A 13,657-nucleotide genomic window follows, 5' to 3' on the forward strand; every position below is an offset into this window, starting at 1 on the left:
GCCGGGCATTATGTCGGAGGGTGTGAGGGTGTAGGGAGTTGAGGTTCCTTTTTTTTCTCCCATGCATTTACAGTTTCACATCTTTATAGTCTATACACACTCCTCACAGCATTCCCCTTTTCCTCGTTTAAAGAGCTCACGTATAAAATGCCGCGCCGTATGATTTTTACGCACCTCTGGCTTCATAAAACCCGGCGAAAAGGCTTTACTGCAGGGATTCAGGACAGAACAAAAAAACCTTTGCCGAGACACCTGGAGCAATCCCTTCGCAGCTGATTCTCTTATTTCCTTTCTCTGACGCGAGGTTCCCATTTAGGCCGGCAGTCAAGCAGAGAATTAAGGATGTAATCAGAAGTAGAAGAAGATAGTTATCGGGACTGTATCTGAGAGGAAAGGTAGAGGACATAGTTTGCCAATTTCCTTATTGAGTGCTGTTGTGCTGAATCAGGGCCCGCTGGGTTTTATTATCTGTTCTTTTAAAATTCATGACATTGAGAGAGAACTACCACAAAGACCTGTATCAGTCGGTCAGCAGCAGCAGCCGCAGCAGCTCTCAGCGCGGCCTACGGTGCGCCAGTGTTTCCTGAGTCTGTCCTCATGGAAGTTAGAGCTGCTTCCTGCTGAGAGACATGCACCCTTCCCCCTCCACATTTGAATGTATCTGTCGTTAAGCATTCATCCATCCACTCATCGGCAACTTCACACAGAAAGGCCCTGGTTGGGTTGAAAGGGGGGTTCGAACCCAGAACCTTGTTGCTGTGAGGCGACAGCCCCAACCACCACACCACCGTGCTCTTCAAGCATTCACATTGTTATACTTGTAGTGCAGAGTAGAGCTGCGACAGTTAATCAATTACTTGTTGAGTAATCCTCCAGTAAATTAATCGCCAACTATTTTGATAATCAATTAATCGGTTCAAGGAGTTTTATTTGGGGGAAAAAAGACACATTTCTATGATTTCATTATATGTGAATGTTTTCTGGTTCATTTGCTCCTCTATGACAATAAACTGAATCGTTTTGGTGTGTGGAAAAAAAAAAAAAAACATCATCTTGAGGTTTTTTGGGAAACACATTCAACACTTTTCACCATTTTATGGACCAAACGTAAAATGAAAATAATCGGAAGTTGCAGCCCTATAGTGCAGAGGTATTGTACAAGCTACACACGGACGGACACACACACACACACACACACACACGGAATACACGCATTCATCCCTGTGCAGGTGTTCAGAGTGCATGAGGAGAGTAAGAGCAGACATGGCCAGTGGACTCTGGGTGAACTTTTGCACCACTTCAAAGCCTCAAGGTTGAGCAGAGGGCTCTGTTTCCCATAATGAAGAGGAGATAGTTTATCTGGCATTAACGCCTGGCTTCCCATGAGGGAACACCATGATTCAGGGAGGTGTAGAGCCGTCTTCAGTATGCATACAGACACACACACACACACACACACACACACACACACACACACACACACACACACACACTCTACTTCCCTCTCCTTCTATCTGCTCCTCTTCCTCCTCCAGGGTGATGCGGACACACCACAAAGGGAGCTTGAATGAAAGGGGCGTCGAACGGACATCGATTTCTAATAAGGGGAACTTTCTGGATCAGCATGTGGCCTCGGCCTTAGTCACATCTGCGCCTTGGTCAAGGACACCGTGTGTGGGAGCATCGGCTGGACCTGTCTCCGTCCGCCAGGCACCAAATGATCCGACGCAGCGGGACACGGGGATCAGAGACCAGCGGGAGTTTCCTTTCATCTCGTGGGGATTAGCACTCCCATAGGAGATAAGTATACGTGTGTATTTGCGCTGTGTACCACTCTTGGAGAAGTATCTGCCTTTTAGCCACGGGCTACACACTTTCTGTTTCGGCTGCATGCTGAGGATCCCCCCGAGGCCACAAATATATGAGGCGCCATAGGCGAGGGAGCGATGAAGGGGAAGACATCCACCTTGGGCGAGTTCTCTCTTAAAATAAACATGAAACTGTATTTGTGTTTTCTTCCCCTCGCGCGCAGCCCCGACGCCACCACAGCTGGTTGATCATATTTAAAATATTCAGAGTGCGAAAAACACTGTTCAGCTCTCCCCATCATGTTCAAGAGCGCAACCCATTTGTATGAAGCCGGGGAACAGTAACAGGGAAAAATGTCGACAAGTGCTGGAGAGTGCCATCTCTGGTAGTCCTCGCACAGGCATGAAACATGCATGGAGACAGCGACGGCTTCACTGGCCTGCGTCCGCTCAGTTCCACCGAAGCAGCGGGGCCACGAGGGGAAAAAGGGCGGGGCAGAGCGCAAAGCCCCGTGGGAGACGGGATCGCGTGACAATCTGTGGAGTCCTGGATCGTCAGCCACTTCACACCGCCGCCGCCGTCGCACACCAGCTCACAGCAGCTCACAGGAAACCTGCGGCCGCAAAAAACGCATCCAATCTTGGCCTTCCTTTCATTTTTTTTCGGTTCTTCCCTCTTTATCGTCACTCTTTTTTTTTTTGTACACACATATACTGCAGGTCCAGGTACCTATCCCATACTTCCCTTCATTATTTTCTGCTTCACAGCCTGACACTGATGGCAACCCTTCACTCACACACACACACACACACTCACACACACACACACACACACACACACACACACACTGTCAGGAGAGAGCGTCTGTGTGTCTCACCTTTTGCAGACTCGCTCCTTCATTGATGTCACTACTAAGAATAAGAATGGCTCCTGCTGCGCCCTGTGTCCTGGATACCGAGAACAGGTGCTCGGCTCTAACTCTTTAAAGCTGACTGTCTGCACATATCGAGGAACTTCGTCTCACCATGGAGGCAATTTGGAGAGATTTATGTCCAATTACAACAGTCCAAATGTGAATACATCATCTCCTACTGCCCGTTTACCGGATACAAATTGGACAGCTTGCATTTGGCCTCGTGTGCGTGAGTGATCCTCTCGGTTCTGGTTTTTCTCAGTGTTTCTTTTCTCACTCCATATATATCACCTAATGTAAATGTGACTGAGCGTATTCCCAGCTGCCTGCCTTTACAATAACACCAGAGACCCATTTCAACAATCCCATCCAAAAGCGCTTCTCCCCACACCACATTCGTTTAAAAAAAAACCAAAAAAAAAAACCACCCAGACCTGGCCCTCTCACTGCTGAATGCCCTGGCACAGCCGCCATGCCAGTCCAGGCCTGGACGCCAGGCTCTGGGCAGAGAGCAGCGGGGCAGCTCATAAATGAGTAATGGCAGCCACGTTAACATTCGGTGGCAAGGCAGGCTAAGGGCGAGAAGGAGGGGGGACAGGCCCCCCCCCTCTGTCTTCTAAAACAGCAGCTGATTAATGTTTGATTCGCGCTGGCCTCATTCTCCCCCCTGCACGGTGCCGGGCTAATCTACAGTGTATAGGTGAAAGTGAGAGTGATGGAGCTTGTAAGCGCGGGCTGGAGAAAAACTGTTTGTGCAGGTGCTGTTTGGAAAGCTTGAGCCAGCAGTACGCCGTCTTCTCCTCTGGCCCCCCGAAATGAAAAATATCAGCGAGTAGAACAATTCAATAAGTTCAAAATGAATCCGGGTGCTGATATGATGGGGCACGGAAGCGATGATGGAGGACGAGGGGAACAGCGGGGTCACTTTGGGTGAGTAAAAAAACAATATTGAGCCTGCAACGGCTTATTCCTGATAACATTACATCCATTTACTTTTTTTTTCAAGGTTTATTAATATTCTAGCACATAACTGGTTTCATTTAGAGACATTAAAACACTTTTATCATCAAATGAATGACATAATTTGGCAGCGGGACCTAAGCCACTTGTTTCGGGGTGGCAAAATCAACCAATAACTACCCAGTACAGTGTTGACTTGACAGTGTTCACTAGCGAGCAAACACAGATAATTACTTTTTTTTAATACATTTTTCATAATCAAAAATACGTTTAAAAAACAAGTGTTTACAGACATGGTACTGTAGCAGCTGTGTGAGGCTATTTGAAGGTGGATAGGTGATTTGAGCTAAATGCAAATATCAACATTCTAACTATGATAATAATAATGGCGCTTATTAATTTGATCAATAAAGCGCCTTTCACGGTACCCGAAGCTGCTTTACAGAGTTCGAAAAATAAAATAAAACCAATCCGGGGCAGAAAATGATGGTGTAGTAATCACTATGATAACAGGGTGATGTTTAGCAGGCAGAATGTTTTACACGGTCAACATTTTATGTTAATGTGTCAAATGTACTAACTTGTGCCAATTCACCTCTACCATTGTTAAAAGGTGTGATGGGCTGACTAACAGACTGGCCACCAACGGCCTCCACGTGGCCATATTAGCGTCACAATAACAACTTTTTCACATTGAATATCAAGCTCACACCACCGCTGAATGAAGCGGTACTTGTAAGGCAGGCAAACCACTAACAGATGCAGCTGTAACAGAGGCAGATGGTTGAGAAGTGGGTAAAATAAAACGCCATCTTACACATATTCATCAAAAAACTAAAAAGGCACATCGTTTGAATCAACTACTATACAAACACCTTAACAGACTACAGTTTAATTCAGTGTAATTAAAAAAAATGACAACATGAATCTCCGAGGATTGACATAAACAGAGCTTTGTGTTTATTCCTTTCATAAAATGTAAACAGCCATACGCTGTCCTCCGTGTCTGACTGAGGCAGGTGGATGGTGAACGTGCTTTTTTTTTTGGGGGGGGGGGGATGATGAAGGAGACAATTGCAACAGCAAAGTGATTCTGACAGTGGCGTGACTAGGAAGCAGAGTTTGTCAGGGGTGAGAAAAATATGCCACTTCATACTTCACAGAAAACACTAGGTCCTCTTTTCTCTTCCAGGGAGAAAACTTTAGCGAGTATTTTACAGTTCTCCGTGTGTCTCAGTGAAAACGAGTGGTAACACTTTGCATCGCATGACGTTTAAGTCCAAGAGCTATTTCGGTGTCTCTGCCCTCAAGATTAACGAGTGGAACCTTTTTGTCTTTTGTGACCTTACAACTGTAGCAAACTTGAGTTTACGGTATGTGCGTCGACTAAACAATTAGTAAGAACTCTGAAGTGATACGTTCGTGAACGTGCCCTCGAGCCTCTTTGGCACTTTAATGGAAGTCCAGATGGTGTTTGGATTATTGTGTGCGAGAAAAGCCGCAGAGTTTCCAGTTCATTATTACATTGAAAACCTTGCAAAAGAAATTGTTCATGTTAAAGGTCATGTACTGTACATGGGAATCTATTGGCGGAAATTCCATATAATGTCCACAAGTATGTTTTCTCCGGCACAGTATATAATCACCTAAAACTAAGAATAATTCTTGTTATTAAGATTTTACACCGACTATGTATAGCATGATCCAAGTTTGGACATTTTGGGTTCACATACGACGTAGATAGCATGCCTTTGCTTCAAGCAAGAAGATTTATGTATTACCTCGGACACATTCGCTCCAGTATGGTAGGAGACCTGAATACAACCGTATATGGTATAATCTGAATTTGTGCCCGTCTATGGTGTGACATCCAAACTCCCGTGTTGCCCCTTTCGTTGTCGAGCCTCCTCGCAGCGTGCTGAGGGGCCTCGATGGAGCGCTGTGACAAACTGTGTTTGAACTGCGGCCCAACCGCCCCAACGTGTTCGAATTCAATCTTCCTCATTAAAATGAATCGTATGCCTTGGTTCGAGAATAAACTCTGACCATCCGTTGTGTTTTTGTCACCTTACAATGAGCCATTCATATACACATAGTGAGTTGCAGCGCCCTGATCCTGCGGCAGCCCGGAACAGACAAACCAAACACTGGCACTCGAGAGGGAATTCCACAATGGGACGTCACCTGAGGGCCACCGCATGTTGTCCTGCACGTTTGGCAGGGGAGGGTGAGGCGAGGGGCGTTCAGAGGGCTGCGGTATGCGACTTCACAGCGAGATACCACTTCATCGAACACGCTGACACGCTTTCACATGTTGATGTTAACAAAACATCTGGGCTGCACTGGAGCAATGTCATTAGTGAGGTGTTCAGCTATTAGTGGTATCTGCTTCCAAGTGCAGAGGAGCAATAATTACACAACAGTGTTATGTTGTTAACGGAAAAGGGCCCAGTGAGACTAGATGTGCACTACACACAAAATTTGCCACTATGCGAGAAACGGCCCACACAGCAGCGACGAAGTAAGCCAGAGAGAGTTTGAACGATATTAATGAGTCAAGTAAGGGTCGATTAGAGCAATTTGGTAACACAGAGGGAAGTGCCGTTGGAATGAACGCCAAAGGAAACGGGGACTCAGCCGGTTCCGTCAGTTGGGATGTTGACATGCGCCACATGAAGTCCGCTCCGGCAGTAATTTTATAGAAGTGACAGATTAGTTCTTGTGAAACGTCGAGCACGCATGGACGCATGCACAGCCAGCCAACATGCACACAAACAGGGAAGCGGCGCGCGCACTCACTCAACGCGTCCTCGCCTGCGCAAAGTAATCTGTGCGCGCGCGGGGAACAGCGAGAGGTGGCGGTGATTGACAGGCAAATCGTTTTCCACGGAAATACCAGTTTGACAGAGAAAAGGCAACAAATGCAAGAGTTAAGAGCCAGCCACGGAATTCGCCTCAGAATCCTCCACATTAAAGCGAACCAGAATATTTCGTGCGCCTTTGAGGAGCTGAGTGTCTGAGGTGAAATGTGTTTTCTCTCCCTCAAAACGAAGAGACGTAATGCTCTTTGTGCAAACCCGGATGCCAATCATGAACAAGCCTCTTTGAGGGCTTGGCCCCATGCGGGTGTCAGCTCTGTAGAACATAATAATTCCACCACAGATTCCAAGAACGATGCAGTTCCTCTGCCATGGAGGAGAAAAAGCCTAATAAAAACCGTGTTGTTTTTTTTTCTATTTTTCCCCCCAAAAGATATCGTAATTAAACCTTTGGTAGCAGATATTGGCCTTAATAATGGCCTGTGCACTGTAATTGTGCGGGGACTTGCTCGGACCCGGCCTCGCCTCACATGCCCTTAATGCGACTGTGCCATCGTCGCCGAGAGAACGGGAGGATGAGCCTTGGAAGTGCCGAGCAGAGGAGAGCGGAGAGATTCACGACGGCATGGGGAGAGCGCCGGAGAGGGGGGGGGGGGAGTCTCCCACAGCAGGAGTTGATGATGAAAGAGAGAGATAATAAAGTGCTCTTTACCATTTCCTGTTCCTCATAATATCGCGTAACGTTGGTGTAATTAACCCCAGGAAATGAGGCATCATTAGTCCCAGTGCAGATGTGAAGTAATTGGTCAAGTACACACCGTCGTCGGGACAATAAAGGCTTCAAGTATTCAGATTTAAACAGGCGCAGGGATAGAAATGACTCCACGAGCTCGACAACAAAGATGCATGGGTTTTTCTTTTCCTCACGCTCTATGTAATGATCAAAGTTGAACAGCAGAACAGTAACAGGCAGGACTAAAGGAAAGTAGAGCACAGGTGAAACACGCTGCATCGCACACAGTGTGACCGTGAAGAAAAGACGCCCGTGGTGAATGCGATCGCCATTTCCTTGTTTGAATCTCAGCACAGAGCCTCAGAGCCCATTGGTTCCAGCGAGTTGCCTGTCTGCTCTCATCTGCATCATGAAAAGAGGCTTTTTTTTTTCTTCTTCTCCCTCTGTAAAATAGACTGATCAAACCTTATCTTTCTAAAACATGTAATCCGCTGGGGAACGCTGGAGCTGTAGCCATCAGGCAGTGTCCTCTGTGCCTTGACTCGCTGCCGCCTCAGCCTTTGTAGCTAAAGGCCGGAGCAAAGCTTGTTTCCATTCAGCTGCGAGGACGCTGGTCAAAGCCGTGAGACCGAGCAGCTCCCAACACATTTTCATTTTTTATTTTTTTTTCACTGAGAAATACTTGAGTTGTCCGGATAGTTTTTGGAAGACGGTGTGCAAAAAAATTCTCCGCAGAACAAGATATTGTGTTTTCCCTGGCCTCCGGCGGGTTTGACAGCAAATTTTTTTTTTTTTGAGGAAAAGTTTCAAAATGTCGAAATGGAAAAGTCTTAAATTGGGTAGAAAATAGGAGCTCCTCGCTGGAGGCAGGCTGCCATCTTTATGCTTGTTTGTTTCCTCCGCCGCTGCTTTCTCTCTTTGCTCACACTCTTGCTCAAACCATCTGCCATACAGGTCCTGTGTGACTTAACTTCAAGAGCTCTTAGTGGCTGTCTTCATCAGCTCAAGATCCGCTGCAGAAAAACAGCTTTAATTGGTACTGGGGGGGGGGGGGGGGGTGCAGCGGAGCAGGAAGAAAAGCTCAGGAATTATCAAGAATCGCATTCAACACTGCTTCCCATCGGCACAGGCTTTGAAACGCTGACGCTATCTGCTCACATCATCCCTGTTGCACAATGTAACACATTAACACTCCGATTATTAAGTGGAATGCCCTTCAAATGAACACATGTTCACATTAACACCAATAAGGCAAGCTGGGAAACTCCATTCCCCCGATTCACCCGGAGCCATGACTCCTAGGTCCCAGGCAGGTAAATCAACTTGTGCAGCTTAAATTGCCAACTGTAATATTTCACGCCGCCCTGTCAATATCCCCGAGCCCTGAATGTGCCCCACTAAGCACAGTGCTCCGCAGCCAGACATAAGAGTGCACCAGACAAAATGTCAGAACGCTGTTGAGCTGCGTTCAGGATCTCGCGTTACATGACGCAGGGAGCGCAGCCCGACGCGCTGGCAAGTACGCCGTCTCACCAAGGCCACGAGGAAAGCGTCGCCACAATTAGGCTGACAGGAAGGGCCCCTCCGACACAATCGGATGGAACCGGGGATGTCCCCCTCAACCCCCGTTGCTCCGGGGGGTTCTTCGCCGTTTGCGTTGTTTCGGAGGGCCTCTCGAATATCAGCTTCTGCTGTAGCTCTCTCGCTTTGGAGACACTTTGCAGCCCATTTGCTGCTCTTTCAGCCACGACCGCTGCTCAGCACCAGTGAAAGAGGGGAAGGGGCGGGGAGGGATGCCAGCGGAGTGAGGGCGGGACTGCGCTCAAAGCATCTGGTGCAGGGAGTTTACATGTGGAAGATTAGAAAAACATAATGGCTGTATAACATGCTTGTACCCATTCATTTGAGTGCATGGACACAAAATAAAACTACAAATTTGATAGGGCAAGTTCGAAAACAAGAGGTTCTTCTGGACAGAAATAAACTGGTCCAGAAGCCGGCAGTCAGTTCACTGGTGCAGCCCCTAATATAATCTCTGTTGCCCTTAGGCAAAAACACAGAGAGAGAAAGCATGCAGGGCTGTCAGCAGCGGATATCGGTGGTCAGAATACTCCAGCCTAACTAGCAGTGGGCGCACTGTCCGGCGAACAGTTTGCCACTGTGGTTTTCAGCCAAGACGGAGGCTTCCGGTGCAGCTGACGGAGTAAAGCAATTTGCACAGTTGGCAGAAAAAGCATAATCAATCGGGAGATCACGGATAACCGCGCCGAAAACCAGCCGAGCACAGCGTTTCCTCTTATCGCAGTCGCACTTTGCCCTCCCGCCTCAGGTACAGACAATTGGGCCGGGAGAGGAAGTGGCAGCAGTCACTTCGCATTGAAGAGGCCTACCGGACGACTCCAAACACACCGCATCACCGCCGATGCGGTGGCAGGGGGCTGGTTAAACCCAGGAATATGCAGGGGAGGGAGCAGTGTGTACTGTTTTGCACTGCAGGTATATACTGTATGCTTATGTTTTTACCAAAAGCACACACATGTGTATGGAAACAGAGATTGAGCGGAGCGAACGATGTTTGCTCCGGTGGGTCTACAGCAGCCGTCCAGTCCACTGGAGCCGGTCTGCTGGACGGCTGCCTGCTGGCTGCGTTTCCTGAATGGACCAAGGACACACAGACCTTGCCCCAACAGTGCCTTCCCTTACATTTCTCATCTGCTTGCAGTCCATTCATTTACTTACCCTCTTTCCTATCCTGCTTTTCACTGCGGAATATCATTCACATCATGCGACTGCTCAGCAGAACGAAAAAGGAGAGACGTTGTGGCGGCATGTTGTTTTAAAGTCAGAGCTGCAGAAAGCCAGAGATGAGGTCAAAATCAAGGATTACACTCTTTGTGAATACAAAATCTTTCTCCTGCTGTAACTTCCCCGCTCTTTGTGTAAGCCACGCTGTCGCTGGCTGGGCAATGAAATATTGATCACACGAGCTTCTCTGCGCTGCGTATCGCCCGTCTCCTCCGCCAGCTGATGGGGGTTAACCAGTTACATGAAGATAAACCTCGAGTGCTTCATCCGAAACCACAACTTTACACTTCTCTTCCCTGTCATCAGTGTGAGGTTTTAAAAAAAAAAGAATGGAAAAAAGAAAAGAACAGACACACAGCACGCGGCGTGTTTTGTGTACGCTGTGTGATACGACCGCACCAATTATCTCGCGTTGTTTGGCCCCAAACCATCACCCCCTTCATGGGGCAGAGAGCAACTTCAGCTAGATGACTTCTCGTCTCGGAGCCACGCTGAAACTCTGGTGATGAAATGTACAGTGGGAACAGCTATGTGCACATTAAGCAGTGCTACAGAGGCAAGAGTGGCTGACACAGGTGCTTTCATGCTGCTTACAGGGCAAACCAGATGTCTGACCAGCGCGTGCACACACACACACACACACACACACACACACACACACACACACACACACACACACACACACACACACACACACACACACACACACACACACACACACACACACACACACACACACACACACACACACACACACACACACATGCAAAATAGGCATATAGACAAAGTGCTGCAGTGCAGCAGATGGACTCCCTCTTTCAGCCTGTTTGACGGAGGGATTAAACGGCTCCTCCAAGAACAGGAGTCCATGAATAACAGCACAACATGGGGAGACAAATTTGAAACTCAAATGGAAAGCTGGACTGCCACGGTGGGGGAAATCCATCTAGTGTCTATTTAGACTGCATGGAAACACATTCTCTATAAAGCTGGGATGAGGCAAAATGTAAAAGATACTCCTGGTTGGCTCCTCATTGGACACCATTGGAGTCAAAAGGGGCTAAATTGACTAAGTGGGCCAAGGCAAAAATGTGGGCAAAGACAAATGTGGCCAATTCTGGTTTGCCATGCTGTGGGTGCGGCCTTCATAATTGCCATCGCTTGATGTTTTCCTTGTTTCAACGTTTGCCTTGACACAGTGGGATGCCGAGGAAAGTAGCTCTCCGGCGACGCAAATGATTTTGTGGAGTTTGTAGCTCAGCGCTCCCCCACGGAGACTAACATCTAACAGTGGTTGCTTCCGCGTCAACACAAAGCGGCCAACCCGACCATTGCTGACAGCGTCCACGCACGGATGGCTCTAAATCAATGGAGTGTGCGGCGGCGGTACTTACCACGTTCACTCGAAAGGGTGGTATCTGTCAACGAGAGAGAGAGAGAGAGAGACAGGGAGAGAGGGGGCAAGGGGAAAGGGGAGAAAGAAAGAGAGCGAACGATTAGAGCATAGTAGGTTTCAGTAAAAGTGCCGTTGCAATACCAAAGTCAGCGCTAAACCGGAGAACAAAACAGATCAATTTCTGAGGGATTGATGGAAAGTCACAGGCAATAGCCAGACAGCGACATACACAGAACACAGGGGCCACAAACGGGGAAGATTTCTCCTGTCAAAACCCTGCAGTCGCTCACATTTGTCTCCGTCTATTATCCAGGCAACCGCATTTAACCGGAACACAGTTTGTTTTCTCTCTCACACTTCTCGTCATCGCCTCGAGCGTCGGGATTCGTCATTATCTTCAAACGCGCGTTGTGATGTCTATACACTGTGCCCTTGCGCTCACTCAACCAAAACACATGAGAATTGAGGGGTATTGCATTATGCGCATTTGCACGCACGTATGTTCCTGGTCGTGGGCGGTATTTACCAAGACCCTGGCACCTCTGGGTGACAGAAACACGAGAGGCGGCGGCGGCAGCTCTTGACGTCTCTCTCTCCTGGTTGCCTGCCCTTTCTAATGTCCCCCAGTATGAACTGCTCAGCAAGAGGTGGTCAAAAGCCAGAGATGGCAAGCCTAAAAAGCTGACAAAACTTACAAATAATATCAGCTCTATTTAGAAACGCTTCCATTTCCTATTTCATCATGAACTCCAGCCTCCCATCACTGTCAGCGCTGAGGAGAGGGAGAGGCTTTCCTGTTGAGCCACGGTCTGTATATGTCGGAGGGATGCTTTCTCAAAGGTGCTCCGTGGAATGTGGTGAGAGGAATTCAACTTTCCCCAGTTTGAAGCCGCACGAGGAATGGAAATGTCATCACCTCTGCTCCCACTCAAGTATCTCAAGAACGATAGGAAACAAATCCTATGATATTGTGTGCGGACATGAATCCTGACGACCTTTCATGCTACTTTTTCGACTGTCTGGTGGATTGCCATGAAATTGAGTGCAGGTATCGATGTTACCTGACAGGCATTAATATGTTAGCATTGTCACGGTGGGCGTGGCAGTATGCTGAGGCGAGCCTTTAGCCCAAAGCGCTCTTGTGCCTCGGAGAGCTGATGGCATGGGACGAGACTGAACCTTGTGCAAAGGCGAAACTCCGCATGCTGTCAGATAGTGTTTTCTTTGATTTGTTGGAGTCAGTGCTCTGACAGATGACACAACTCGTCAGTGATAAGAAAAAGTAATGGGGAAAGGCGACATATGGGAATCATATCCCACACGTAACGGCCACGTAAGGTTATTCTTCATGAAACCGCATCACATCCGAAAACTCTTTTCCTACTCCAGGACCCAAATCTGAGAGGGCTTAGAGAAGACTGTGACTTATTGACCCTGAGTCACAGAGACGCTGGCTGTTTTTATCATTTTTTGGGGGGGTGTTTACTCCCTCAGCGGGTGCTTAGCTTATCATATCCTCAACATTGAGTCTTAAATGGTGCAAATCAATAAGTCCGTTGGCTGGTTCCAGTCTCAGTGTCTCAACAGCACTTCTTTTTTTTTGTTTTCAATTGGGCAGAAAGATCGCAATTCAGATTATGGATTGTGTTAAAAAGATCCTAGGCCCGGTAATGCCAAACACAACCTAAAAACCTAATGAAAGAATATTACTCAGAGGTTGTCATTAATAGAAGCTTGTATGTATGGCAAATCTGACAAAACATCAACCTACTGTATATCTCATTGAAATGATTTAGCCCTGAACCAAATATGTTGGATGGGGCTGCGCTTCACAACATCCTGCTCCTCCCGCCGGTGTTAATTAGACGTGACACTTTCTGTGCTGCATATTTGGAATCTCGAAACGGTGTACGACTTGAGATGTGCCTCTGCTGCACATGCCTCTTTTCAAACACACCGATTAAAAATATATGCTTTGGGTACTTCCAGGTCAACACTTTCAATAATTAACAACATGTGCTGTCAGGAGACCGGGTTGGACGACTGGCCAGTCTAGTGTAATATTTTACAAGTGTAGGAGCCCGGGAGCCTCCTCTGCTGTTTGTTCACTGTAGGCTGATTCAGATTGGAGTGTCTGCTAAATTATTAAGATAAAAATATAAGCTGCAAACCGTGTCTGAATAAATGTCTCCAACGCACTGATTAATTCATAAAGATGTATC

General features: G+C 47.6%; 1 protein-coding gene across 4 annotated transcripts in view; it reads right to left on the bottom strand.

Annotated features, from left to right (window-relative positions):
* LOC118309853 (cadherin-4) overlaps positions 1–13,657 on the bottom strand; it is a 197,253-nt gene that overhangs the window by 100,311 nt on the left and 83,285 nt on the right. For 3 of the 4 annotated variants that reach the window (XM_035632407.2, XM_035632406.2, XM_035632404.2), the window contains one exon: positions 11,434–11,457. The exons of the other annotated variant lie outside the window; for it this stretch is intronic. In XM_035632407.2, the coding sequence (XP_035488300.1) occupies positions 11,434–11,457 (24 nt within the window). The remainder of the gene's footprint in view (positions 1–11,433; positions 11,458–13,657) is intronic. 4 annotated transcript variants of the gene reach the window in all.

This window comes from Scophthalmus maximus, chromosome 6, assembly GCF_022379125.1.
Source record: "Scophthalmus maximus strain ysfricsl-2021 chromosome 6, ASM2237912v1, whole genome shotgun sequence".
Taxonomy (NCBI): Eukaryota; Metazoa; Chordata; class Actinopteri; order Pleuronectiformes; family Scophthalmidae; genus Scophthalmus; species Scophthalmus maximus.